The sequence below is a fragment of the Marmota monax genome, unplaced genomic scaffold (assembly GCF_021218885.2).
Source record: "Marmota monax isolate L192 unplaced genomic scaffold, Marmota_monax_Labrador192_F-V1.1 WCK01_AAM20220418_F8-fsc00012, whole genome shotgun sequence".
NCBI lineage: Eukaryota > Metazoa > Chordata > Mammalia > Rodentia > Sciuridae > Marmota > Marmota monax.
The window spans coordinates 2,210,411-2,238,190 of NW_026695227.1; the positions used below are offsets into that span (position 1 = coordinate 2,210,411).

The 27,780-nt window shown below is 42.1% G+C and overlaps 1 protein-coding gene across 2 annotated transcripts in view; it reads right to left on the minus strand.

Moving 5' to 3' along the window:
- Nucleotides 1-3,294: 3,294 nt before the first annotated feature.
- Nucleotides 3,295-27,780, minus strand: part of Grin2b (glutamate ionotropic receptor NMDA type subunit 2B) — a 425,324-nt gene continuing 400,838 nt past the window's right edge. For both annotated transcript variants that reach the window (XM_058576446.1, XM_046436156.2), the window contains one exon: nt 3,295-26,543. In XM_058576446.1, coding sequence (XP_058432429.1) covers nt 24,687-26,543 — 1,857 coding nt within the window. In that variant the 3' untranslated portion in view covers nt 3,295-24,686. The remainder of the gene's footprint in view (nt 26,544-27,780) is intronic.

The following is a 27,780-nucleotide window of genomic DNA, read 5'->3' on the forward strand; positions in this document are numbered from 1 at the left end:
GCCAGGACAAAAGCTGCAGCATATAGTCAAATTAGAAATAAATATGAGATGCCTTTCCCCAGTGCACTGACTTAGTGGTAGTGGCTGTGTATTCAAAATCACCTGGGGAGACATTAAACCACATTGTACCCAAACAATAACCCAGAACAACAGAATTAGAATCTTTGGGGGATGAGACTCAAGGATCAGCATTTAAAAAATACCCAGATAACTCCAATATGCAACTGAATTTGGAAGTACTGCTAGAGGGAGAGAGGACAGGTTAACATCTGGATTTAGAGGTAAGAAAATTGAAGTAAAATTTTTTGTTGAAGATCACAAATGACAGCTTGACATCACATTTTTGACAGGCTTCTCAGATGCTCTCAGAATCATCTTTCCAGCATTCTTTCCCATTCTCTTGATCTTTCTTGAATTCTACAAGGAAGTTGCTTCCAGCAATAGTTCACATTTTTGAAAGGATTATTTTGGGGCTTGTAAAAGTTTGGGAAATAAAAATATAGTTGGCCATCCTACTCCAGGTTCTTCATCCATAAATCCAACTGATTGCTAATCAAAAATATTTGGGTAAAAAATTGCATCTGTGTTGAACATGTATAGAACTTTTTTCTTGTTACTATTCCCTAGAAAATATAGCGTGAACACCATAGCATTTACATTGTATTAGGTATTATAAGTAATCTAGAGATGATTTAAAGTACAAGGAGGATGTGTGTAGGGTCTATGCAAACACTGTGCCATTTAATATATGGGATCGAGCATTTGCTAATTTGGAGATTCATGGAAATGTCCTGAAACCAATTCCCTATGGATACTGATGGACAACTGCTTTCAAGTCAAATGATCAGGGGAGGTGTTCAAATGATAGATGAAGGAAAAGGATGTCAATCCTGGAGAAGCGTGGAGGCCCATCTTTCTGGGACAGTTGGTTGACAAGGACATGGAAAGGTGCTCATTCAGCTTTTTATTAGATTGGCCTTATCAGTGGTCCCTTAGAGTGGAACTTAGGGTGGCACAGAGGTGTGCAGAACACAGTTACTCTGAGTAATTAATTTAAGAGATTCCAGATGGTAGGTGAGGAAGACAGTATAAAGAACAGACACCTACCAGTCTCAGGAATTCCTACACTTATCTTATAGTTTGAGTCTTTTTTATTGAAGGCATTTTGATTGTGATCAATGCTTTAATTATGTCCTTACTAGGGGTTCCCACCAGAGTTCAGATAACAGCTTTCAAGCTTTTTTGTTTAAAATGACCAAGATTTGAATGGAAGTCTTGTCTCTTCCAACTTAAAACAAAACAAAACACACATTTCGTATTTTCAAATCATACCTACTATAATAACTTTCAAATTCTTGTTAAAGCTATTCTGTGGCTTGAGGACAATTTGGGAAGTATCTTCAGAAGGTGGAGAGAATCACTATGTCTGAGAAGAACCCCCGGTTTATGTAGGCACTTGCTACTTTCTGCCATGTTCAAAGAGAAGGGAGTCCTTTTTTTTTGGTCAGGGGGAGGCATTATTTGTTTGTTCCAGAACAGAGGAAAATACAGGAGGAACCCTTTTAGAGAATGAGGCGATAGCTCCAAAGAGACAATGATTGTCCTGGAAGATGTCCTGAAATAGGGAGTAGCAGGTCTGGCTTCCATCAAGGACTGCCACACATAGGCTCATTGAGGTCTTGAGAGGGGTCCAACTATTTGGTCTCTGTATTGTCCTGTCCAGTACTAGGAGCACATGGCTCTTAATAAAGTGATGTTGTAATATATTTTATGATTGCCATTTGGAATGCTAAATATATCTATGCTATGTTATCACCTGAAATATCTAAGGAGACGATGCTATTATTTAACTTGAATAATTGAGATATAGAAAAAGAAATCATCCAGCATCTACATATAAAGCTGCTGACAGAACTGGAACCAGACAGGGGAGAAATACCATTCAGGTAAAGGCCGTAGCTCAAACAACAGGTTGGAGAGCTGGATCGAGTCTTGCTTCTTGTCTAGGCTGTGGAGGACACTGGTCACCTTGTGACTGGAACTGGATTTCTATTGTTCAACTGGTGTGTGACTAGCTAGTTCTTGTAAATACACATCACATTGGTTAAAATGAGGGCCAATTTGCTTTCCAGACACCGCTAAGCAAAGAAAAGTATGCATTAAAGAGTAAACCAATTACCAATTTATAGGAGGATCAATTTTAGAGGACAGAGGCACATGTTAATCATTAATGTGGGGATGCAACTAGCAAAATACAACTGAGGGAGCCTCTTAGGATAAAATGCTCCACTTCTTTAACAAAAAAGTTGCAAGCAAAGAAGAAAAAGAATTGAGGGGTGAACCTATTGCTTCAAAACAAATTTTAGAAGTAGCAGCTGATTGTGTTGAACCTATTTGACTTATGATGAAAAAAAAAAAAACCCATAGAAAACACTGTTGTTTGAGACAATTTTGAGATATTTGATATTGATGAACCATCACTGAATTTTTATGTCATATGGCATTGTGATTACACTAAAAGTCCTTAGTTTTTAGTGAATATATTGAAATAAAAATGAAATTATGAAATCATGGAATTTGTTTCAAGATGATGTAAGAAAGCCATTAGTGGTATGGTTGAAATAAGACTGGCATAACCTGAAAATCATCAGCACTGTTGTGTCGGATATATGGAGAGGTTCATCATATCATTCTTGTCTACTGTTGAATATATTTAAAATTTTATTTAAAATTGAAAAGAAACCAAATGCTATTTGACAATTATTATGTTATCAAGAATCTTATGGAAACTAAAAATTTACTTTTGATCATAATGATTTAAATTCCTCCAACCCAAAACCAAGAGACTTCATTATCAGCTGGAAGAAACAGATTCCTAACCCAGCTAGATTCCTAAGTGCAGAACAATGCTGACAACCAGGAACCAAATGGGAAAGGGTTTTTCCCAAACAGCACCTTTAATAAGTTTTTCTAAACCTCAGTAAAGAAAGCACAAGAATCAAGAAAAAAACTCTGATTCTAGATTTTTTTTTTTACCCTGATAATTTGTGGTAGGTTTCTTTATTTTTTGAATATAAAGTGACAGAAATAATTTGCCATTAGAAAAGAGAAAGAATCTTTGACTATTTACAGTTTTTATACATCACAAAGTTTTTCTTGTTTTTATGTTGTCTTTTTTTTAATTCATTTTAATTTTTTGTTCCTGCATCATTTGAACAAGTCCAAACTGGAAATCTATACAGCTCACAAAAAAGCCCTCCACCCAAAAGACCCCCCACCCCCACCCAACCCCAATGAGAAACAAGATAAATCAAAAGAATGAAATCAACTTACTTTTCTTTTTTTTTTTTAAGGTAAGTCATTTGCTTATATATATACTTGTATTTTTTTTTTCAGGTTCAAACACCAAAATCCAAGAGAGAAAGGAAAAAATAAAAAGACCCAGTCATCCGCCCCTCCCCCCACTCCAGAATCTCAATTGATCCCTACATGTCCGAAATAAGAAATATATATTTACAGAAAACAAAAACAAAACAAACAAACAAACAAAAAGAGAACTTGGAGGTGGATGGGCTGGGGATCTGAGAGTCAAGAGGGAGGAGAGCCGGCCCCAGGGAGGAGGGTGGGATCTGGGCCTCACAGAGTGGAGGCAAGCCTGAGTCGTCCTTGCTTTCCCTGGGCAGGGCACACCACACCAGGAAAGCTGTGACCATTTCACCTCCGCCATGTGACTTTGAGAGGGTGCGGCTCTACAATTGCAACCCAACCCATGGTGGAGGCATATTTCATTTCATCATCACCCCCTCACACTCTCTCTCTCTCACGCACACACGCACAACCACACACATGTGCATCGTTCGTTGTGGCTAAGTGTAACTGTGACACTGTTGGAGCACGGGCTCCTGTCAAGTACAGGAGAAGAAATTTGCCCTAGGGACTAGAGCCCAATGCCCTCTTCTGTCTCCTCTTGGATCACCTTTGTGACCTGCCAGCTACCTTCCTTGTCATACTTCCACAAGCATCAGGACTACTGATGAATGCTGGGGTGGCTGTTGGGAAACAACACTCCTACGAAATTCCCTCTTCTCCATCAGTTTTATCCACTACTTTTCACGGATTTCCTTAACAGACAACTGCACCCAATCAACCAGGCATCAGAGTCGGCCTGAAGCAGGGGAAATTTGAGGCAAAGTTTTCTGCTCACCTTAGAAATGTTGTATTTCCTCAGGCCAGAAAGCAAACAGAGGTCCTGGGGAAACCATCTCTGGCTTCCTTTGCTTCCCTTTTCCTTCCTAAATGGAGTTGTATGCAGTGCATAAAGCCTGTTGTAAGCCCTGGCGTTGGTTTTAATACGCTTCCAACACAAGAACTCAGACACAGCATTAGATGAGGTTGGATGAACACCAACTAATCTTTTGGGGAAAATTCCAGGCAGGACATGACCAAGCCGAAGCATTTACTTTCACTGGTGGACAGAGAGCCTGAGCCAGTGGTAGCAGCAGCCCCTGCGATCTCATTCAGGCCCTGCTCAGCATTCCATGGGGTTGGAGAACTAGCCCACTAGAAATGGTTGAGCAGCTTCTGTCCATTTTCAAATTATATCTTTTTTAAGGGCACAGGAAATAAAATAGAATCAACTCATCATATGGGTCAGAGGTATGTGGAATGCTTCTGGGGAGAGGTTGTAGTTTGCTTTTGCTAAATAAATGCCTACACAGTGGATTTTTTTTTCACTTTGTATATTCCCCCCAAATGCTCACTTGTTCCTTTTTCATGTAGCTCCATTCAAAATCCTTTCTTTCTTAACCCTTTCCTGATCTTCTCTCCCCCAAGGATTTTAAAGACTCCTAATCATTTCCTAATGTTCCTGGTCCTCTCAGTCACAAAGAAAAATACTAAATAAAAATGATCGGTCAGCGGGAACTCTCATTTGGCAAAACTGGGCAGAGGCAGAGCTGCTTCCAATCCTTTAGGTTATTTTTAAAAGATGAGCAACGAATCAGGTAAGTAAGAACAAAGAATTATGATTCCCCCAAGGGGACTAACTTATTGGAAGCCCTTAAAACAGAAAAGATAAGATTTACTTTTGAAAATGTGTTCTTTCCAGGGTCAACAGTCAAAATGAACCTCAATCCAGGACTACGTTTAAAGACATCTATAAAAATATGTGGTGACCTACCACAGATGGCAGTGGAAGTTAAATAAAACAAAAGTCAGACTGAAGAAGAGGCACCCCTGCTCCACATGTGGCTGGCGAGGCCCTGCCCCAGCACTTGCAGCCTTACCAACCTCATCTGACAAAGACCACAAACGCCAGCCCCAAATACCTGTAATCCTTGCACAGGACAGTCACCATGAGAAGCCCAGGACTCCTGAATACTCTTATTACTCAGATTTTCATCCCTAGTGAACTAAGTACACATCCCATCTAAGCTCATTTCCCATCCCTCCTTAACTCCCCCAGTCCTCCCTGTGACCCCATGATCTGCCACCAGTTGCACACCCTGACAATTTCTTTGACTGTCTCACTCTCAGTGAAATTTGGCTCTTCCTTCAGAGCCCAACAGCCCCCTCCAGCAGCCGGCGTTTTCTCTAATGCCATTGGGCCTGGTGGTGGAAGAGAAGCCTTTCTTGCTTGTCTTTGCTATTTTCAGGACATCCTTCCTTTCTCTTCACAATAAAATCCAGCTTGCAGCACATCAGAAGATACTGGCTATTCCCCTTACTTGAAGCAATGATTGAAATTGTCTTGAACTACCATCCCTAATTCCTGACATCATATGCAATCCTACATATCATTCAACAAAATGTTGACTTACATAAACATCCATTCCCATGTCCTGACCTCTCAGGTTCTTGACCCTTGCTTCTTCATAACCTTGTCCTTCCTTACCTCAGACCACCATTCCCACCCCAGACACTTCATCCTCAGTAACATTTCACTATGGGTTATCACAAACCCCCCATAATCTCAACTCCAATTACCCAGACCTCTGACCTGTAGCCTAATTTCTAGATTACTCCTTCTGGGACCCTGACTCAGTAAGCCTTGTCTGTATTTCAATCCCATGCTCTTACCCCTCTTCATTATTGGTCATTCTCTAAAAATTCTCCTTTTCCTCCATACCCAGCTTAGATCCCATGGCTTATCATTATAATCACTACATGGTAGTTGCCCTTCACTCCACATTGCTTGCTTCTTTCATAGCATTTGTCTGATTAAACCCTGACCCAGCTTAAATCCAACTCACCACATTCTTTGAGCTGTTGAATGTCATTCAAGAAAATTTTGCAAATTTGCTTAAACTCATGACCACAAGACACGTAAGTCTTCAGCACTCCTAGTGTATCTCCTACATGTTGTCATCCCTCCATTCTTCTTGCTGCATGGCTTTACCATCCTCCAATACCCATTCCACAATACTCACTCTTGGCTGCTGAACTCCCTTTGTATTTCTCTGAAAAATCATCAGTCAGAAAAGACATACAACCATCATCACATTATCCATCCACTTCCTTCTGTGCCTAAATACAGCTTCTCTCCTATTTCTGTAAAACACCTAGTTAGGCTCCTAGAGCCAAGCCCTCCATTTGTGCTTTGGATCCCATCCCTTTTCTCTCATCAAAGACAATTCTACAACAATTGTCCCTTCTTCCCAAGCCTCATTCATTTTCCCTCTCTACTGGGTCATTCTGGTCTGAATAAAATGGGCTATTCCTCTCATATTTAAAAAAAAAAGCCCTCCATGAACCCCACATCCTCACCTATCTACTGCTATTTCTATGTCTTCTTTAGAGCAGAATTCCTAAGAGTTGCCTATTTATGTGTCTCCACTTCCTCTCCACCCACTCTTTTCTGAACCCACGCTCATCCATTCTGTAGTCCTCACCAGTCCACTGAAACACTTTTCCTGGTCCACCTGTGGAGTAAGGTCCGTGTTTCCAGAGAATCTTCTTCACTCAAGAATAGCAGTTGACTTGCCCCTGACCGCTTCTCCCAGTACTACTGCCTCACCTCCTGGGCCTCTGATTGTTCCCCAGGGCTCAGTCCAGGGAACTTTATTCTCTCTGTACTCACTTTGTAGAGTGGTCTCATGTCTTTAAAGGCCTACAAGTTCCAAAAACATATCTTTAAGTTCTACCTCCTCCCTGAACTTCAGCCAGATATATCCAATTGCCTAACTGGCATTTCCACCTAGATGTCTGACAGACTTCTTAAGCTTACTTTAAAGATGTATTTATGTGGGTTTTGGTCTGTTTCTTCTCATCAATATATAAACTTCAGGGGGCATGAACCTCATGTATGTTCACTCTTGTATCCAAGGACCTAGAATGACTTAGTATGTTTTTTTTTTTACTTAATAAATATCCATGCATGGATAAGCCATCTTTCAAAAAATGTTCTGAAACTGCAGCCTTCATCTCCCCCAAATAAGAGTTCTAGTAAGTGGATGTATGTGTGTTGGGAGGTGGGGGGTGGACAACACACTAACAACAACAACAACAACAACAAAACCAAATAAAAACCCTGGATATTTATTCTTTAACCAAATTTCTAAGTGGTAAATACAGAGCTCACTTTCCATGCTTCTTTTCAGATGTGAGAATTTTTCTTGGGTTTATTACCACCTTTTAATCAATCACTCTCTTTTAATCAATCCCTCTTCTCCACTGTTGCCTTCTCCCAAATCCCTTATGGCTATAGTAGAATTGATGGACTTTAAATATTTGGGAGGATTACTTTATGTTTTAGCTTTCCTAGTTTGTTCAGAATATATGATCTACCACCCTTCAATGATATTTTATGGCTTAAAAGATCATGTCAGAGTCAATAAATTCCATGTTAATATGTATAAAACCAGGATTAAATCAATCTGTAATGTCTATTTCTAATCAAATCTATCAATTTCCTTTTCTGAAGTAAACAGTAATCAGATTAGAAACCTGGTGTTTTCACTGGGGATGGGAAGATATAATTTTATTTAAAAGATTTTCTCTTTCAGAGGTGACCTAACTTTGTGATTCACAATCATTCCAAAATTGAAAAAAAAAAAATTCAGCTAACTCTATTCCCATGATATATTCTGCTCTCCTCGGTGCTCTTTGGCTTCTCAAATTAAGTAAATGTAATCACAACAAGGATGAGTTTCTTCTACTCAGGATAGTCTTGACTGGAGAATGGAAATCATGAGAGGAGCTGCCCTGCAGGTTTGTAGATGAGTTTTTGAAGAGTCAAGGTGCATTGCTTATCCATGTCTTTCTGGAAGAAAGCCTATGCCTCTTCTTAAAGTCAGTCTGTCACCATTTCTGAGCAATCAAGGGCAGCACGGCTTCTCCTCCTGTCAGAGCACAGAGGAGATTGGCAAACTAAACTCCTCAGGAATCATCAGAGCATCTGGAGGGGGGCACCATCTTCTCACCTGAGACTATTCTCTCCCTCTCTCCCCCCTTTCTTCTAGATTTTTCTCAGCTCAGTGAACAGCATGTTTCAGAACAAAGCTTTTTGTCTGCTTCTCAATAAATCTGTTTCCCACTCCACTTTCTCTTTCTCATTACAATAGGACGTTAAAAAATAACGTGCAACAACTCGTTGACTGAGTTTTTAGAAACACTTGCCTCCTTGGAACCTAGGGCCAAGAAGAGCTAAGGATTGTATCATGTCACCAACACGTTCAATCTAAAAACCACGCATCCTCCACAGATCTTGTGCTTTGAAACAATTTAAAAAGAGAGAGAAAAAAAAAACCAAGAAAAATCATAAATGCCTCCACACACACAACAGGCATCTTACCAAAGCCCCTGAGCACTCTCACAGAGGTCGCTTAATATTCCAGAGCATCTCCCTCTTTTCCAGTATAACTTCAAGGCTCTCAGCAGAGGGCACTCACTTTCCTAGCACTTGACCTTGAGTTGAAGCATCTGGGAACATTGTTTGCTTGCTTTCTTATCTTTATTTTTTTCCTTCTCTGTCTTTCCAAGTTAAAAAAAAAAGAAATTATGATCAAGATAGTCTTTTAACAATCTAATCATTTAGATAAAAATTAAGAAATACATTCTTCTTTTCCTTTTTCAGGACAAAAAGGCAGTGATTGGTGGTGGGAACCAAAACCATGAAGGGGAACCAAAATACTGCCAAGAGGCTGGGAAGTTAGGAAGAGTTTCCATGCAAGGGACCTGGAAGGCTGTTTTCAACTGTAAAATCGACTTCACAATGGCTAAAAACAGATATTTTAGTCATTCTCTTTGTATAGCAATCATTCTTTCTGATAAGCACCAATCACTGAAATTCATGTTGGAATCAGGAAAGTGGCTCAAAGAAGCTTTCTTTCTTTGATAGACAATATCTCCAAAGACGACTGGGATTAAATGAAATGCACTGAGTCTACTCATCTTCATGAATTTCCACACCATATTTTGCCAGTAGGATGTTTGGTGATGACCAGATAGGTTCCTTTTCATGTGGCAAAGAAAGTGAATAAAGAAAGGAAAGCGGAAGACAATCCATACTGGCCAAAAAGATGAGAGTTTTGTTCTTGGTCTAATTTATCTCCCTGGGTACAGAAACAGATCCAGTCCATCCAAGGTTGAACAGACGATGTTGCAGAGAATAATGATCCTATGGCTTGTTTCATTGAAGAAAAGATACTGTGAAAGGCTCCAACTTTCCTGATGAGGTTGGAAGGTGTTAGGCATATACATTTTCCTAGGAGACCTCTCTCCTTCGTGGCTCAGTGTTAAAACTCTGGGATAAGAATTCTTTAGCCATTTTTTAACCTCCACCAAAATATCTGGCTTCATCCAACAAACCTTACCCAAACAGAACTATACATTCTTTCATGTAAGCTACAGAAGGAAAGAGGCCAAGAAGAGTGTGAGCTGCCTAGGTGCCAGTGACCAAATCCATCATGTTGGAAAAATTACCTTCTGCCCCAAAGTCAGTAGGAAAGAGTTTAAACCCTTGTTGTTGTTGCTGCTGCTTGGGAGAGTCCTAGGCTCTGAAATTAACTTTATCCTCATGTGCCTTTCCATAGGACACCTAAGTACCCTGGCCTACTACAATCTGCACAAAATAGGAAGGCACACTGATTTGGCATATGCTTTAAGTTTAGTGGCTTCAGTCTTGAGCAGATATAGATTTTCTTTCTAAAACTTCCTCCATCACGCTTCCCTGAGCTGTATTGTCTGCAGCTGTGCTTGAGGATTGCCTTTTTCATTTCCACTTTAATATTTAATACTAAGCACAAGAGCTTTGTGGTTTCAATTAAATAATTCTCTGTTCATGCCCTTAGGGTCCCTATGATTCTTATTTTCCTCCAACCCCACAGTGAATATAGCTCTAGTTCAAGACAGGGAATGGTCATCTTAAGGGAATGAAATGTTCCAAATACTCATCAGCTCTTGTCCCTGTTACTTATCATCAAGGTGCATCATGATCCAGGTATCTGTAATGGCACTCATAAGAAAGTCACCACGGAACAAAGGTTGAATAGCCTCTGTCCCTCATTATTAGCTTACTATGATACTATCATGATTTCACGTTACCCATCAGGAGACAAAATGGCAGGAGAGAAAGGATGTTTGTAATTGGCTTGATTTTAAACTTTGAGCTTAAGGATGATTCAGTTGCCCAGCCTCCTCATCCCCCATGCATGGAAAGAAAAGTTACTTCCTCCTTCTGACCATATTCTCTCCTGAAACCTGGCTCTGGGAATACATACACTGTAAAGTAGATGGTATAAAAGACTCCTTACTCAACCCAACTAAGGGTTTTTCCATCTTTCTTACTTCCTCCCTGTCTTTCCTCTGGGGACTGAATGAAATGATTTTTTTTAAGTCTACATTAAGCTAGGGTACTTCTTTAACTGTTATTGGTATAAGCAGAATGCTCTGTGCATAAACCAAAATCTCTTCGTGGCACAAAATAAAAAGACACTATCTCTTTGGGAAGATGGATTACTTCCTAAGCTTAATACCACCTATCAGTGAATAGGTGGGTCACAAGTGAAAGTAGATACAGGATCACCTGGACTAGAGAATTCACCATTACATGCTTAGAGAATTCACCATTACAATCATGAGGGCAAAATTAAGGTCTCACAAATATTCTCAGGAGATGTTCATTCATGCCTCATTTCCTTGAGGATTCAGGCAGCCAATAATTATTTATGGGTCTGAGGGATATATGTCTTCCCTTTGGGAATGCATTGAATGTGACCTCCTTATTCTTCTACTTATGTTTTCAAAACCTCATGCTTTACCTTGGAATCAGGCTTGCCATGTTTGAACTTGACTAAATTAGAGGGAGAGACACAGAAGGAGATTTTAAGAGGCTCACCCTTGAGGTTACCTTCCTCATTGTGGGCTGACCCAAACCACTGACACCTTCAGAGCATCAGAACTGCCCTGGACACATTCTTGAAGGCTCCCTGTCCCATGTAATGCTTTGCAAGAAATCCTCTGGCTCAGATTTTTCTTGAGCTTTTTATTTGGGTGGTTTACATGCTACAAAATTTTTTGAATAATAAAAAAATATTTACAATTCCTTACTCCACAAAATTCAAATATTTTTTATTTGATCTTCAACTTGTCCTCACTACAGAAACTTTTCTACCCCTTTCTGCTTTTCAAATCCCTGCTCTGCTCTTGACCCTTTCAACTGGTTTCTGTAGACTCATGTGGGTCAAGTGTGTGAGTTTGAGTGTTGGGGGGCCTATGAAGGAGACAGATTTCATGGAAAATACTTAATTAAATCAGCTGCCTGGCTTTCATGTCTTTGCTGCTAGATGCTGAAAACAGGGTGGAGTGGATGATTCAAGCAGCATTATTGAGTTAGACTTGAGAGTTAGAAATTCAGACAAGTTTTGGTTCTGGCAAGACTTTTCAATACAACCCTTGTAGCTTATCATCGAATTTTAATGTGCTTCGACGTTTTTATCTGTAAAATTAAAAAATCATCATATTTCCATGTCAAAGGAAGTCATTTGGAGAAATGGTAATGGTGAATTAACCCATATCCACATAGCAACTACTTTGATTTACTCAGAATGTACTATAGAGTCAACATGGTGGGGATCTAAGTGGCCTGTTGGTGATCCAAGAAACTCCGTCCTTCTCCAAAGAGGAGAAGTAGAGTCATGCTAGAAACTGCTGTAGCTCAGGGCCTTTTAACACAGGAAATTAGGGCTAAGAATGCTCAAGGAATGGCTCTTCACAATCTCTTGTGTCTGCTACCAAGAAATAACCTAAGTAAATGCCCTGATCACTGAAAGTGCTCAAGAGTTTTAGGAGCCATCTCATAACAAAGTTATTGTTTTTTTCCAAATCCAAGGTTGTCAGTTATGTATGTCCCAACGTCCACCCTGGTCATTACATTACAACAGGATTGACAGAACTGGATTGGTTGAGCTCTGATTTGGAACCACTAAAACTACACATATTCAAGCTCTGTGCTTTCTCCATTTCTCATCCTAACGTGTGTGTTTGAGGGTGGGATACTCAGAGCCAAATTAGAGAGTACAGAATACTTCACGATCCATAAACTGAAAGAGAGAAGTAATAGAACGCAAGAAATGAAAAGGCAATGAAGAAAACACAGCTTAAGTGCCCTGATTAACAATTAATTTATAATAAACAAAGAAAGGGGGCATTTTTACTATCTTCTGTTTTTCTCAAGAAGACTTCTACCTAGATCTTCCTCTATCCTCCTTCCTATGTGAAGTCTTGGTATTTTCCCCGTTCCTGACACTGGGAGAGGTAGAATGCAAAAATTACCGAATCTCCCATGGCACTTATCCCTATTCTTGGCCCATTGAGAATAGACCTCTCCACCTCCGCTCATGATGCTTCCAAGACATGTGGGCACATGCGTTATGAATGTATCTAAGCAACAAGACTGTCTGTTCTCAGGGGACTGACTTATGCTTCTGCTTCTCTATCTTCTTAGCATGGATCCATTAATGGGACATCAGAAGACTGCATGAATTTCTCAAGGTAAAATAGGACAGTCAGCAAGATAAGTAGGTTGTTCAATATAAAGGAAATGCACCTTTTACATAAAGCCTGGATATTTCTGTCAAACCTTGAGGTGTCAGTGATCCACACCTTGTTAGAGCAGAAGAGAAAACACTGGCTGGAAGAACACAGTATGTCTTTCCATCCAGTACTCAATGAACACTTTGATCTACCATAAAGTGATTGATACTGGCAATTGAGACCTATTTGTTCAGATTGTGAGTGCTTGTGTGCACATGTGTGCTTGTGCTTGTGTTTTGGGAAGGTGCACAAGCATGCAAACACTCATGACAAAGAGATCATCTTATTACATGCAGTTGTACTGTTTGGGAATATTTATGAAAGCAAATTTTAAGTCACTAAGAGCACAATTCAGCCACAGGCAATGTAAGGGACTAGTGTCTGGTTTGCAGGTGTTCCTTATATCATAACCAAGGGGACCATAAAAACAGCCCTTGAATTCAAAAGAAAGTGATCAGTTATACAGACTGTTTTAAATAAGACTGAGGTTTTAAGCAGGGATGATATTCTTTTTCTTAAGGAAAAAAATATTGCCTTTGAAAACAGGTGATAAGCTTATATAAGAGAAGCAGACAGTTCAGCATACCACATTTCTGCAGCCATAGATCTTGGCACATTACTTCTACAACTCTCAGAGACTGTGGGTCTCTTCTTGCAAGGAGGCCTGATGGCTTGGATTCTGTGGGTGGGGGTGTTAAGATGAGTTGCTCCCTCTTTGCCCAGGTTGGTGATGGAGGGCTCTCTGAGTGCTGCAGTCCAAAGTACCTGGGCACTGGCCAGACTTATAAACATTCAGAGTTACGGTGCAGTATTATGGTTGGATCCAGGTCCCTCACTCATCTCAGGGTGGGTACAATTCTTTCCAGACACTTTCCCTGCTCTGTTACCTGCCCTGGAATTTCTGGCATTGAATCAAACAATCTATAGTCCACTAGGAGTGTTGAAGGTGGATTCTAGAAAGTGCTTCTTAGTTTTTCTTTATTTCTTATCTCTCCTCCTTCTATCTTTCAAATTACAAGCAAAAAAAAAAAAAAGGAGAAAAGTAAGGGTAATTCTCTCCTGGGCCCCAAAATGGAAACAAGCTCAAAGTTTAAGGTGAGCTTTCACTTCCTGGTAGTAACTAAAGAAATGGATCTCTGGGAGATCATCAGCTTTAGCTCTTGCTTTTTTTTTTTTTTTTTTTTTTTCGGGGGTGGGGGGTGGTGGTTCTCTACTTCCTGAAGGTGTCATCAAAGCCAGTAACCAACAGCCTCTTAGTTTTATTTGTGACATGAAGGAAGTCTCCATTGTAGATTTCCTGTTCTTTTCCTTCTTTATACCCTCCCTTACATTTTATAGGTATTTTCAGGCAAAAATTTGACATAAAATAAATACTTTATGGGTAAAACTGCCAAAACATTGGACTAACAGAGATTCATGAATGTCCTTCCTCATTTTTAGAGAATGGCTGCCTTCTAACTCTCACATAGCCATGACCAGATTACTTGTTCCATTATTTTTAAAAATGCCTCATACTATAATGTGATGGATTTGAGTTTAAAATGTTAACTATCCCCATTCCTAGGAGGAGGATCATGTAGACCTAATCGGAATTTTGAAAAAAAAATTTATTCTTCTAGACTTGATTTTAATTTTTACTAGATATCTCCCCAGTTCTCACAAGTTTCACCCCAGCTTGCCAATAATAATTTCTCTACCCCCTCCTGTCTCAATGAAGAATGGACTTCTTTTGCTTTTTGAAAAAGAGACTTGTCACTGTCTGTAACTTATTTGAGTCTGGTTCTCTATAGTATGCTTTAAATTAGCACACAGTGGCAGAAGATGCCTCCCAAAGGAGAATAATTCATGGCCAATGACATAATAAGATTTATAGAGGAGACTGGCCAAGAAAGGAAAGGAAACATTATTGGTTACCAGAGCCACTTAAGTGAAAGGACAGTACCAGCTCCAAGAGTTTCTTTGGGGAGATAGAAACTGACAATGACTAGAAATGAGTAGGTCATATTGCTAAGTAGAACCAAGGGGACAGGGAGAGAGTGAATAGGGCTCAGAGAAAAAGTAACAGGGAGGGTCATTTCCAAGGCAATGAATCCCTTCATAGCTACAGAGAAAAAAAATAGTTTAGAGACTAGAATTTTTCTTTGAACCAGCTCATTCAAATCCTACTTTATCTTCATTTGAAATACACAGATCAGAGGTAATATGCTCAATTGCCAGAATTCTTCATTTTCTCTTTGAGAGAAGGGACCCTGTAGATCAAGCCCCAGAAAGAGTAAGAATTATTCAGAGTCCAAGAAAGAAATACCATCAAGATTAAGGTCGTGAGCTGCTAGCACAGTTTCCCAAGTATGATCTGGCATAGTCATAGGTGAGGAAAGTACCAGCACTCATTGTATTTAAGTATATCGGTCCTACTAGACCACCACCTGGGGTCCACAAGGCGTGTGATTAGTGAGTCTGAATTGTGGCAAGACCCTTCTGGTACTGCAAGTGATTAAAAAGCAAAAGCAAAGAAAGCTTTAAAATGGATCAAAGACACATGAATCCCTGCATAGGTCAGGTTGTTGGACCAAGCCACAGTAGTGAAGTGTAAGGCTTCCCTCATAGCATCTGAACAGTTCCTGATACCTAACATTGATCAACATCCATCACGGCCCCTCCCTGTCACTTATTTTATTGGTGTACATGTAGTATAGCATACATTCTACTAACCCTGAAACAGTCAGAGAACAACTTCAAAGAACAAAACACAACTTAGAAAAATCTAAATTCTCATTGAAAATAATAATTAACATGGAATTGCATGTAAGCAGTGTATTGCTGTGATCATGTGCAAAAATAGATATATGGGGGAACTCATCCTTTAAGTTTTACTGCAGATTCAAGTATCCTGTGGGTAAAATAAAGTGACTCATTTTCAATTATAATTTATAATAATATCAAATATTTGCTAGTGCCTCTCATAAACAAGGTGCTCTGTGAGGTGTTATAGGGATAAAAAGATGAATAAATAAATAGCTTGGATAGAATCTAGCAGGGAAGATGAGATGTAACTCACATAACTATGAAATAAGATGATCTTTGATAGCTGCTACTAGGGAGACACAATTACAGTGTTATGGGCATTCACAAAATGCCTAATTTTTTTTTTTATGCATGGAAGATGAAGGGAAATAGATGTGGTGACTATTTGTTCTGGTCTTTGAAGATTTATATAGAGGAAATGGATATTATGTAAAAGCAGGAGATGGAGCATGTAGGGGAAAGTATTTAGGGCAGAGGAAACAGTTTAAAGAAAGACACAAGTAGGAAACCAGTTAAGGGACAGTTAAGGACAAGCCTGTGATTTAGATCATCTGGGACATGGAATACACAAAAGTAAGTAACAGGGAGTCATGCTTGCCAGCTGGAAGACTGACAAGTGAAGCTCACTGAAGATTTTTTTTTTTCAGTTGAGGTTTAACGTGATCTGATTTGTAATTAGGAAATGAGTGTTGAGAAGAGTAGATGCGAATGTAAATTTTTAGAACAGTGTTATAGGTTGTTGAAATAATCCAGATCAGAGGGAAGAGCCTGAGTGAAAAGGGAAGACTGGGAAACTTCTTGGGGTAAGAATTAACAGACTTCCCAAATGGTTAGATGTGGGGGGGCAAGGGAATCAAAGGAGGCAGAAGTGCCTGGGAAATCTTCAGTTTGGTGACAAAAGGACTGGTGGTGTCATTAACCAAAAGAGTCACTTGGGGATTGTTGGTTTGCAGGGATAGTCTTGGATATCTGAGTCAATAAGAAGTGAGGTGACAGGGGATATGTGCATTAAGCTGAAGAGAAAAGTGATGTCTAGGAGTGAAGATCTAAAATTTGTCTTCATTCAGAGTCATCAAAGTTGTAGAAGACAGAGAGATTGCCTGGAGAAAAGGTGGAGAGGCTCAAGCTTGGAACACCACAGCTAGTCAAGGCTGAGGAAGAGCAGCAACCAGTGAGGTCACCAAGGACCAGATGGAGAGCTAATATCAAAACCAGAATGGACTGCCTCCCTGTGGTTAGTTTAAGGTGGTGTCAATAAGACTGAAGAGCAGGGAAAGGGGATTTGAATAAAGGTCATTAGAGTTTTGGATTTTGTAACAAGAATCTCATTGTAATTTTACCAGTCAGTAGTTTATCAGTAGAGTGGTAGGAGAAGCCCCATTATAAAGCCATGGGCACTAGGTAAGGAAGTGAAGAGAGAGGGAACACCCTTTTGAGAAATTTGGAAGTGCAAAGGTAGACAGAGGTAGGGCAGAGATTCAAGAATCTATTTGATTGAAAAATGGTTTGTCCTCAGAGATAGTTGTAGGGTATGGTTATTGTGATGGTGGCAGGCAGGTGTGTCAAAGGGATTAAAGATGCAATAGAGAAGTGCTACTAACTGTAATGCCCCTCAGAAGAGGTTGGAGATGATGTCAGAGCATGGAGAAGAGGAGCACTGAGTTGAGAGGGAAGCTGGGAAAGATGAATGAAGGACAAGAGAAATTGAGCGGCAGAGAGGAGAGGTTATATGAGAATTCAATACACAGATGTCTTTTCTTGGTAACAGCAAAAAAGATTGCCTTTTGACAGAGACAATGACAATTAAAGGAACATGAAACAAATTTGATCCTAGAGAATGTTACATGGAGTCAGCAGAGCAAAAACAAAAGAGATGGCCAAGCTGGGAGAGTTCAAGTGAGATGAAAGGGGCTGATTCTGTGCTCTTCAGCATAGGTCTAAGACCTCCTCTTGGAGATGGAATGAATGATGGGAGATTGGGGTGTAACATTAGATAAGCAAAGCAGGTACAGTCAGCAAGCAAGAGAAGAAAGAGATTGCTGGTAAGAGCATTGCGGATATGGTGAACTGCAGGGTCATTCGTGTGTTCCCATGACCAAAAAGGGAAGTACATGAAGCCAGATCTGCTCATGAACCATAACCACAGATGGACTTAAAGGAAGGAAGGTCAGATATAGAAAGTCTGGTGTTGTGGTTAAGGGGGGAATTTCAGAGTGATAACTCTGGGAGATAAAATGATTACAAAAGAAGAGGTCCAGGTGAGATCAGGATAAAAAGTTAAATCTTAAATAACATAATTGATAAATCTTTAACACACACCCTGAAACCAGAAAATATTAAACCTACATGGCTTAATATGCACACTTCTTTATATATACATAATACATACATTAAAATATTTTGTACTTATGCATTCATACATTCAATGTCAGTAAAATATACTCCATTTTAAAAGTCTATTATTTTCCTCCCAGCACTAGCCCAGGGACATAGGATGTGCTCAATAGACATTGGTTTAATTGAACTAATGTTTTTAACTAGAGCTTTTATTTTTATTTTATTTTTTCTTTAGAGTACTAGAATCTGCTCCATTCCATAAATCACAACACTAAAATAATTACAGATAAAGAGAGTTCAGGTGTAAAGTGTGGAAACCAAATCTTTAAAATAACAGTTTTCTACCAGGCTGAGTGTGCAGCTTCTTGATTGTACCTTTAATACTTGCACTGAGTTCCATTTCTTTCACCTTTGCCAAAGTAAACTTTCATACCACACCAGAATCCCAAGGCTAGGAGTAATTCTACTCATCTACTCTACTTCCCACCTTCAATTCTTCTCAGGAGCCCTTATCCTTACAACCATACCAGCAATTATATTTTAAAGCATGCAACTGTGCCAGCACCTCACTGTGATGAACGTTGAGATGGATGCACATGAACACAGTGGCAGAGAAATATGGAAAATTGTTAAATTTCTCCCTTGATTCCCAGCACCGCTGTGCTGACCCAACACTCACTGAGAAAAATTCTTCTCTCTTGCTTCAATATTGTAAACTGAAAGCCCTAACCTCCACCAATATGGAAATAGCACTGAATTTCATTTAAGGTTTTTGGTGTGGACCTTTGTTTGGGGAGTAGAAAGATTATATCTTTTAAGTCACAGAATTCAGAGGAACCCTCTGGGGTTGAATCAGTACAACTGAAATGGGTATGAGGGTGGGACATATTCAGACATCTTGTGATTTTTATATTGTATAGCAATCCCCTGAACTAGAATGGAATCCTAGATCTAGATCAAATTAGAAGTTCTCAGACTAATCTGCATTTTAATATTGCCCCAAATATCTGATAGACCTAAAAAGGAATTGCCCCCAGGTTAAGTAGCACCTGATAGTCAACTGGCTCCTTAACAGATAGTATGGTATGGGATAAATGGGTACGCAGTGTGCAGGTGGGAAAGTATAGAATACAGGACAACCCAGTTAACTGGAAGATTAATTGAACTGGGACAGAAAACAGATAACACAGGAACTTTTAAAAATTATATTCATTCAACTTGATCTTTCTAGCTGCCTACTCTGTATCCTGTAACAGGAGAAGCATCAACCTTCCATTATCTACAGAGTCACAGTCCTTAACCTCCCTACAAGATACTGAATTTATAAACAGAACACTCATGTGACTGTGTATTGTAAACAATTCCTAACTAGGAATTCTATCCCAGTGTCACATGAGCCTTGAATAAAAGCAGGTGGAAATGAAATATGGTTTAAATGTCTTCCCTTCTGGAACCTATATCCTTGTTTCCTGCTGTTACTCCTGGTGTTCTCTGCTTTCTCCCTCTTGTATCATCCCTTATTCCCAGGAAAAGGAATGAAAATCCTAATGTAAATTAGGTGTTTAAATGTATAAATCCCTAATATGGCTTAATATGTCACTCTTCCTGGGATTGCTTTCATTTAAAAGACATTGGAGCAGCTCAGTGCAAGCAATCAATCTGCCTGGGAGACCAGGAGTTGGAACCCTTTTCGGGACCTTGAAATCACACCATGGACACAGACCATTTGTAAGGCCAGAGCCACCAGTATGACTGTCCACCTTGGCTGCTTCTCCTCCAGAAAAATTTCTTAGACAGGAAGAAGAGTCTCTGGACTCAAGTAAAGAAAGCAAAGGCTCTACGATAGCGTTTAGAAGCCCGTGGAGCACACATTCCTATATGGCTTCGGGCTCAGATAGCACATACAGTACTGCCACAGTACCCGGCAATGCCTAATGCATTCATTAACGGCACTGCAGTTACATCATTTATGCGCACATCTGAATCATTCCTAACACACCAAAAACAGACATGCACAGCGCGTCAAGCAATGACAGGGCCTTTTTAGAGAGACCATGATTAAAAAAATAGAGTGAGTTCAGGAATAGCCTTTCCAAAGGCAATTACCCAAACAATCTGGTTATTCTGTCCCTAAATCTTGATCTAACTAAAACCAAACAAAAAGCAAAACAAAAACAAAGAAACCCTAGTTCTTAAATGTGATGTGCAGGTGACCAGCACTCTGCAGAGAATTCTCCCTTGGGCAACTCCTGATGGCCATGGAAGACTGGGTGGGTGATAATCACTTAACTGTATAGACGACTCCTATTTTTATCACATTACACATGCGTTTTGGCACTACTGACACCACCAACATTTAATGGAATCATTTGGAATTTTTCCCCCAATCACAACATGGCTGTGGCCAGTACAGGGAACACACATTAAGGATGTCTCCCAAATTCTGGCTGAGGATACACAGTGACGACTTTTGAAATAACAAGGTCTACTGTACATGCATCACTCTGAAGGGTGTGCACATTCTTGACTCAGGCATATTCAAGGGTTAGGTCACTGAGGTCGGTGGAAATACTGAGATTTCAGCATTGCCACTGAATGGAGTGATGCAGAACCATACCCACCAACCCACTTCCAAAGTGGTAGGGAGTGATAGAAAGCACACAAGAGAGAAAGCACAGATTCTGAAGAACATTGGAACACTAGGCGCTCCTGAGGGTATCTGCAGAATCTCACAGTTTTGGATGGATTGGGTCTTGGTCCATACCCATCTGTGATACAGATGGGGCTTACTGCTGAGTTCCTCCTCATGCATTTTACTGCTTGTTATTCAGGAATTAAGTAATACCTAGAACTTGACAATGCTTAGCCTTCCTCTTCTTAAGCATTCTTGAGCAGGCCATGAATGTCTTACTTGGTCCCAATTCAAACACCCAGTGGATGAAAAATGATCAATTAGAGCCAAATTCAGAAAAATGAAATTATTCATCTGACAGCTTCTGATGATGGAAGTATAGGAAAAAAATGCAGTAGGGTAATATGCTATGTAGACTTGGAAATTTCATTCTGTGGGGGGTGGGGAGAGAGAGAGAGAGAGAGAGAGAGAGAGAGAGAGAGAGAAAGGGAGAGAGAGCTGCCACACTCCACAAAGCCAATGTCCAGGGAAAGACTTCTATTTGTCTGGTTAACCCAAGGTCAGGTTATAAATACCTGACGTGAGGCAAATAGCACCTTCCTGATGGCAGTAATGAGGACAAGGCAAATATAAAGCCACTGCTGGCACCGTCCCTCATATACCCACCTGCTACCTCTAAAACTAACTTCAGCAATCTTTCTAAGGGAATCATTAGCCACTGGTTTTGAGTGGATCTGGTCATCTTTTCTAGCAAAGCATGGGAATTTCTAAGACCCGAATCTAGTGCTACCCCTGTGTAACCAGATGGCACATTCTTCAAAAAGTTAAGTCAGTGGACGTTTTCTGGGTGTGGCCACAGCACAGATTTCTAAGGGTGGGGTAGGGGGTTAGGGTTAGGGCCCAGGTACTAGGAAGAAAAGGGTCAGGTGGTGAGATGGCTGCTAAACACCAGAGAAGACTACTGGGAGATTCCTCAGGATGGAGCTTTCTGAAACCTCTCAGTCACACTGTGAATGGGAGGTTAATTTGACCTCAGTTCTGTTTCAAACCCTTTTGGAAACCTTTGCTATGCTAGGTATTGACAGGGAAAATCTGGTGCCACCAGCTTGTCTTTGATGGAGTGCTGGTACCCTATGTCTACCCAGAAGACCACAGTCAGACGGGGCTCTGCTAGGAGCCAAACTGGACCCAGCAAAGCCCAGGCCAAATTGCATGAACACTTCTCAAAGACCAGCAAGAAGACTGGCTTGGGGGTGGGGGGCATGGACACAAACTATTTTCCCCTGGCTTGTTCACCATAGTGGCTTCCATTCACATTCACTTTTTCCAGACACCCTGAAGCAAAAGCCATACAAAACAATTCCCCCAACGGAAAACAAAAACCTGTAACAAAACACTGTTTTCCCCCTCATTCCCATCCCCACCCCACTCCCTCCAGCCCAACACCCTGAACACTCACAAGAGAACACTTTATCTATACAAAATTAATTAGAAAACAAAATATTTACATATGAAATAAACACCATCTTGATTTCTGTAGCCAGTGGAGACCAACAGAGCCCCCTGTGTTCTAGATTGCTGTTCGCTAGGATAGTTGGTTTGGTTTTTTATTTTAAAGGGGTGAGGTAAGAGGAAGAGTGAGAGGATGAGCCCCTGACCCTTGGACAGAGCCAGGGTGAAGCGATGTTTCTATGGCCCTTCTCGTTCTTCCTCCTGGAGACGCCTCACGCCCTCTGTCCTCTCTCTCTCAAAGTCTTTCCTTGAATCTAAGGTAAAGCACTCCGTGCTCCTCTCTCCAAATCTGTGAGAGGTTCAGCCCCTTGCCCCCACGTTCATTTTAGAAAGAAAACAAAGCATTACAAGGCCTTCAGTTGGCTTTAAAATGAAAGATACTGAGGTAAAAATCAAGGAGGAGGACGGGGGACAGCAGTCGAGGGCAGGGAAGGAGAAAGGGTCGTGAGGCAGGGCGATCAGGAAGGCAAAGAGCAGCCCTGGAGTATGTGACGTGAAGAGACATGGCAGCTTCCTTCCAGAGGAGGATGAGCACCTTTCTGGTTTATGTGTCCTGTGTGCAACAAGGCGATCCTGTGGTCAAGCTTCCAATCAGACCCGGGGCTCTTTGGATGCCACCCTGTGAGAGGAGGATGGCAGGACAGTGGAACTGACCCATAGAATACCCCCACCCCAAGTTCCAGGACCGGCAGTGACAAATACTCATTTCCCTTCTCAATTTTCCAACTTTAAGTGAAGGGGGCATCACATCTGCCAGTACCCTCATCCCTGGAGTTTTACACACACACACATACATATATATATATTTACTTTTGAATGGTACAATCTGAGAGGGAACAGAGGTGTTGCAGGAAGGTGGAAGGGCTTCTACCAAGAGAGTTCCCACTGGGCTCAAGTCACATTCCCAGGGAGCCAGGCCCAAGGAGGTAGTGGGAGAGTCCCTCCCGCCTACCGTTCCCCACTTCCAGATCAATTCCCTTCTCTCCAGGCCTCCCGAGCTGCGATCACGGGGGTAGGCTCATGCTCTTCACTGTCTGTTCCCTATCAGTTGTCATCAGTTCTAGGGGAACAAGCCTGCTTTTCTAGCTCCAGGCTAAGTAAGAAGGGATCAAAGCATTGAAAACATCCCCCTCTCTCACTTACCCTACCATAAATGACTCCCCTCTTCCTCAGAGCCTTACTGAGCTTCTCCCCAAACCTTGCTAGTTGAGGGTCTAAAAGCTCAACAGAGCTTTATGGAGACTTTTGCTCTCAAGTGTGCGCAAAAGAATTATGGCTGCTTCTATTTCCCTTTAGCCTTCCTGGAAAGTTCTTGACCCAAACCGATGGAACTTACTGGCAATCAATGAAAAATCATTTTAGTATCTTGCTTTTGTAGGATTGTCTCCCTTTCCTTTTTGTCTATAGCACAGAATCTTCTTTGTCAAGAACTTCCATTCCTTATTCAGGAAGGTGAAGGGGACAGACAGCAGACACTCGGATAACATATGACCATCTCTGTTTGTATATAAGCCAAAACGAGTGCATTGCTCAGGGATATGGAAGGAATCAGCACAATGAGTCAAGTTGCCTTCTCTACATTTAGAGGCACCTGACCGCCCATGTGTGCAAGTATACATGGACATACATGCACACACGATCCCCTGCTGTTGCCTTCAATGCACCATATAACACTATAAAGAACTTTCTAGTTTGTTCAGGAATCCCCTCATCCACCAATGAACTTTCACTCCAGTTCACTGCTAATGAATCTCATGGAGTTGAAGCAAACTTTTTTTTTTTTTGGCTTATATATAAACACACAAGGCCTCCTACCCTCTGTTTGGCACACCATCCCTGTGCAGATGTCATCCACCCAACAAGAATTTAGCAAAAGCCTCTTTTCATTCACAAGCAGTATGCTAAATGGTCTCACTTAGATGCTTTTGCTTCCTCACCTAAACAGAAAGATAAGTTTGGGAAAAGCTACTCCCGTGCTCACATGGCTTCCTTTTGTTTCTCCTGGCTTCACTCAAGGTAGATGGCAAAGAGCTCTTCCTTCCTGCTAGGAGGAAGCTCGCATGCAGTACTTCCTTTCTCCTCTGAACCCTCCCGCGCTGAGAGGGCCCGTTTCAGCCCTCTTATGGGAACAGGAATGGCGCACAGATCTGGGAAGGAGAGGAGAACTGTGAAAAGGAGGAGGGATGGTGCTGGTCACCAGGGTTGCCTTCGGCAAGAGCCAGAACTCCAGGATCCCATAAATAAACTAAAAGAACAAGAAAGGAGCAAATGGGAACCAAGTTCACCCCGACCCCCTCCGTGACATGCGCACCACACGACCCGCAGCCCTACCCCTCCCATACCCACCTTAACCTCTCTCTTCCCTCACTCAGACATCAGACTCAATACTAGAAAGTTTCTCATAAACATGCCCATTGCTGGAGCCATTGAAAGCCCTGGGGTTTTTGTTGTTAGGCACACAGGGGTTGGACTGGTTCCCTATACAGATGTCCTTCTGGAAACGGCCTGGCACAGCCCCATGAAGGGCCGAGACCACCGGCTTGTTGGTGACAAGGGCCCGGAAGTCCGGCCTGGCTTTCGACGCCCCTGCCACAGTGGGCTGCCTGAAGAAGTAGGATTTGCTGCCATGGAGCAAGCACTGGTCGTCCCCAAAAGTGGGGATGAAAGGGTTTTGCGTGACCCGGTCAGGGTAGAGCGACTTGCTGAGCATGTAGCCGCCGCCGGGGTTGTTGTGGTGGTGGTGTCCGGCAGTGGGCACTGAGGACTTGTTGTTGGCAAAGGTGCTCTCGCCGGCTGGCATCTCAAACATGTGGGCGTAGGGGCTCCCGTCCAGGAAACGGCCCTTGTCTTTCAGGCTCACGCTGCGCGGGGCCAAGGCGGCTTCTTCCTTCTGCAGGTCCACGAAGGTGTCGTAGGAGTGCTGCCGGCGCAGTTTGTTCCGATTCTTCTTCTGGGCCTTGGAATTAGTCGGGCTCTGAGGATACTTGGTGGTGGAGGCGTTCGACGTCACCGCCACGGGGGCAGCCGGCTGGTCCAGTTCCTGCAGGGAGTTGTCCTCGCTGATGTCGTACAGGTTACCAGCCTTCTTGCAGGCCTCACACCGGATGCACGCCTGCCTGCCCGAGTTCTGACCTGTCACCGTCGTGGAGTAGTTGTGCAGCTTTGAGGGACAGCTGCGGCAGAAGTTGCCCCCAGACCGGTCATCCCAGTCCACGTTGGTCAGGTTCTTCTCCCAGGGAGCTGGTACCCCGCTGACCACGCCGTGTTTGTCGCCCGACGGGTGTTTGAGGTGAGACCTGTTAGTACAGGGCCCTCCTCCGCTGACGGAGTCGCGCTTGAAGTCATCGCTGCGCTCCTTGTAGATATCGGTCAGGTCCACGTGCTCCCAGTGAGGGGAGTTCTCCTTTGTTCGGAACTGGTCCAGGTAAAAGTCCCGTAACCCTTCCTTGTCCCTGAAATAGCGCTTGTGGTCAGGGGAGCGGGGCGGTCGGCGACGGTAGGCCAGCTCGATCTCGTCAAACTCCCGACGGGACTTGGCCGAGGCTGGCCGCTTCTTCAGGCTGTCCTTGTACTGCTGCTTACGCCTCTTGGCCGCGTTGCCTTCAATGTTTCCGTAGGTGACTGTGTGGGTGGAGATGTCAGAGACATCTGAGCGGATCAAGTCATCGTGGCCACTGTAGCGGTCGCTCTTGAAGGAGAACTTGCCGTACAGGTCACTTAGCTGGCTGTGTTTGGAGGAGGGCAGGCCAATGTCCAGGGGCTTCTTGCTGATGGACCTTGGCTGGGTGGTGAAGGGTGGGTTGTCACAGTCGTAGAGCCCGTCGATGGAGCTGGTGCTGCCGATACTGTGCGGCCTGTGGTGGTGGTGATAGTGGTCTTGGTACACGTTGCTGTCCTTCAGCTGCAGATTGCCAAACGTTCTCTCCACTTCGCTGATGTAGTCGCTGAAGAGGTTCTCCTCGCAGGGCGGGTTGTTATAGGACTTGCAGTCAGAATGGGTGAAGCTGCGGCGGTGCTCTGAGATGTCATAGACAGATGACTCGCGGCGGATGAAGTCCAAGGCGCTCTGTGGTGAGCCATTCACGCCAGAGAGGTTGGCCATGTTCTTGGCCGTGCGGAGCAAGCGCAGGATGTTGGAGTGTGTGTTGTTCATGGTCGCAGTGGGGGAGTTCATCACAGATTGGCGTTCTTCAATTGCCACTCCATGAATGCAGCTGTAGATACCCTGAAGCAAAATACCATGGGACAGATTAGATTCAGGAAAGCTAAAAATGACCATAAACCACATTCTACATTCAAGACATTCCTAAAAGCCAGAGAAAGCATAAAGCAGATAGTTCTATCCACTCTTACAAGATGTAGCTAGAAGATTGCCAGTATCATCCCCTTGAATTTAGCGAACCTCATCTCATGAGTTAAGGTTAGTAACCTGGCCATCAGAGAGGAGCCTTGGCTGAAACAAGTGACTTGAACAAATAGACTGGAATCACAAAACATGACATTCCTGATTCAACTCCACCATTGACTTGAGTTTTCTTCCTATGCCCAGATTTTCACATTTTAAGAACAAGGTCAGGATATGAACCCACAGTAAAAAAAAAAAAAAAAAAGTCAGCCTTCTGGAAATAGGTGGCAATGCTCTACAGATACTGAGGATGCTCTGCTCTAGCTGGTTATTCCAGAATGGCAGAAAAGGGGCGCAGTAGCTCACAGTTGCCACTCTTTTCCAACTTTGACAAAATTTGAGCAGTTTTTAGAACTTTGGTCACCAAATAACAGCTGAACAATTCTGTTCTTTAGTCAAGCATGAACCAAACTCACACAGAGAATTAGGAAGCCTGGGGTCAAAGAAGAATTTTTCTCCTACTGTGCCCTACACCATGGGAGGGAAAATTGGAACAAATATCAAATACTACGTATGAATAAATAACTCCCTTGTTGAATTCTCTCATTTATTCTCCCGTTAACTCTCAATTTCCTTCTTATACTTTCTCACTCACTTAATATTATCATAAATAATGTTTTATCAACTTATCATTGATAGAAAGCTTCCCGTGTACAACTCTTTATATTGGGCAGTGAAGAATAGCATCCATGAGAAGGAAGTGCTGGGCTCCTGGTTGGCCTCCTAGGTCCACTTCTAAAGTCAAACCAACCTACTGCTCACCTCTTGTTCCCTGCCTTGAAAGGTGGACAAACTGAACTTTTCTCCCTGGTAAGGGAAAGTATTGAAGAAGAAGTGCTGAATTGTGTCTTTGCAATAAAGGAAATAAATTTGGAAATGGATGTTCTCCCATGGATAGGGATTAAAAACAGAGAAGGTTAGAAGGAGAATGGCAGCGAAATGGGAAAGAAGAAGGGAGCCTATTGTCCCAGAGGACATCACAAGGTCATCGTTACTCTCCTTTCTGTCCTTGTCCTTCTGTGTAACCCTTCTTTTTCTATGACCTGGAGAAAAATGC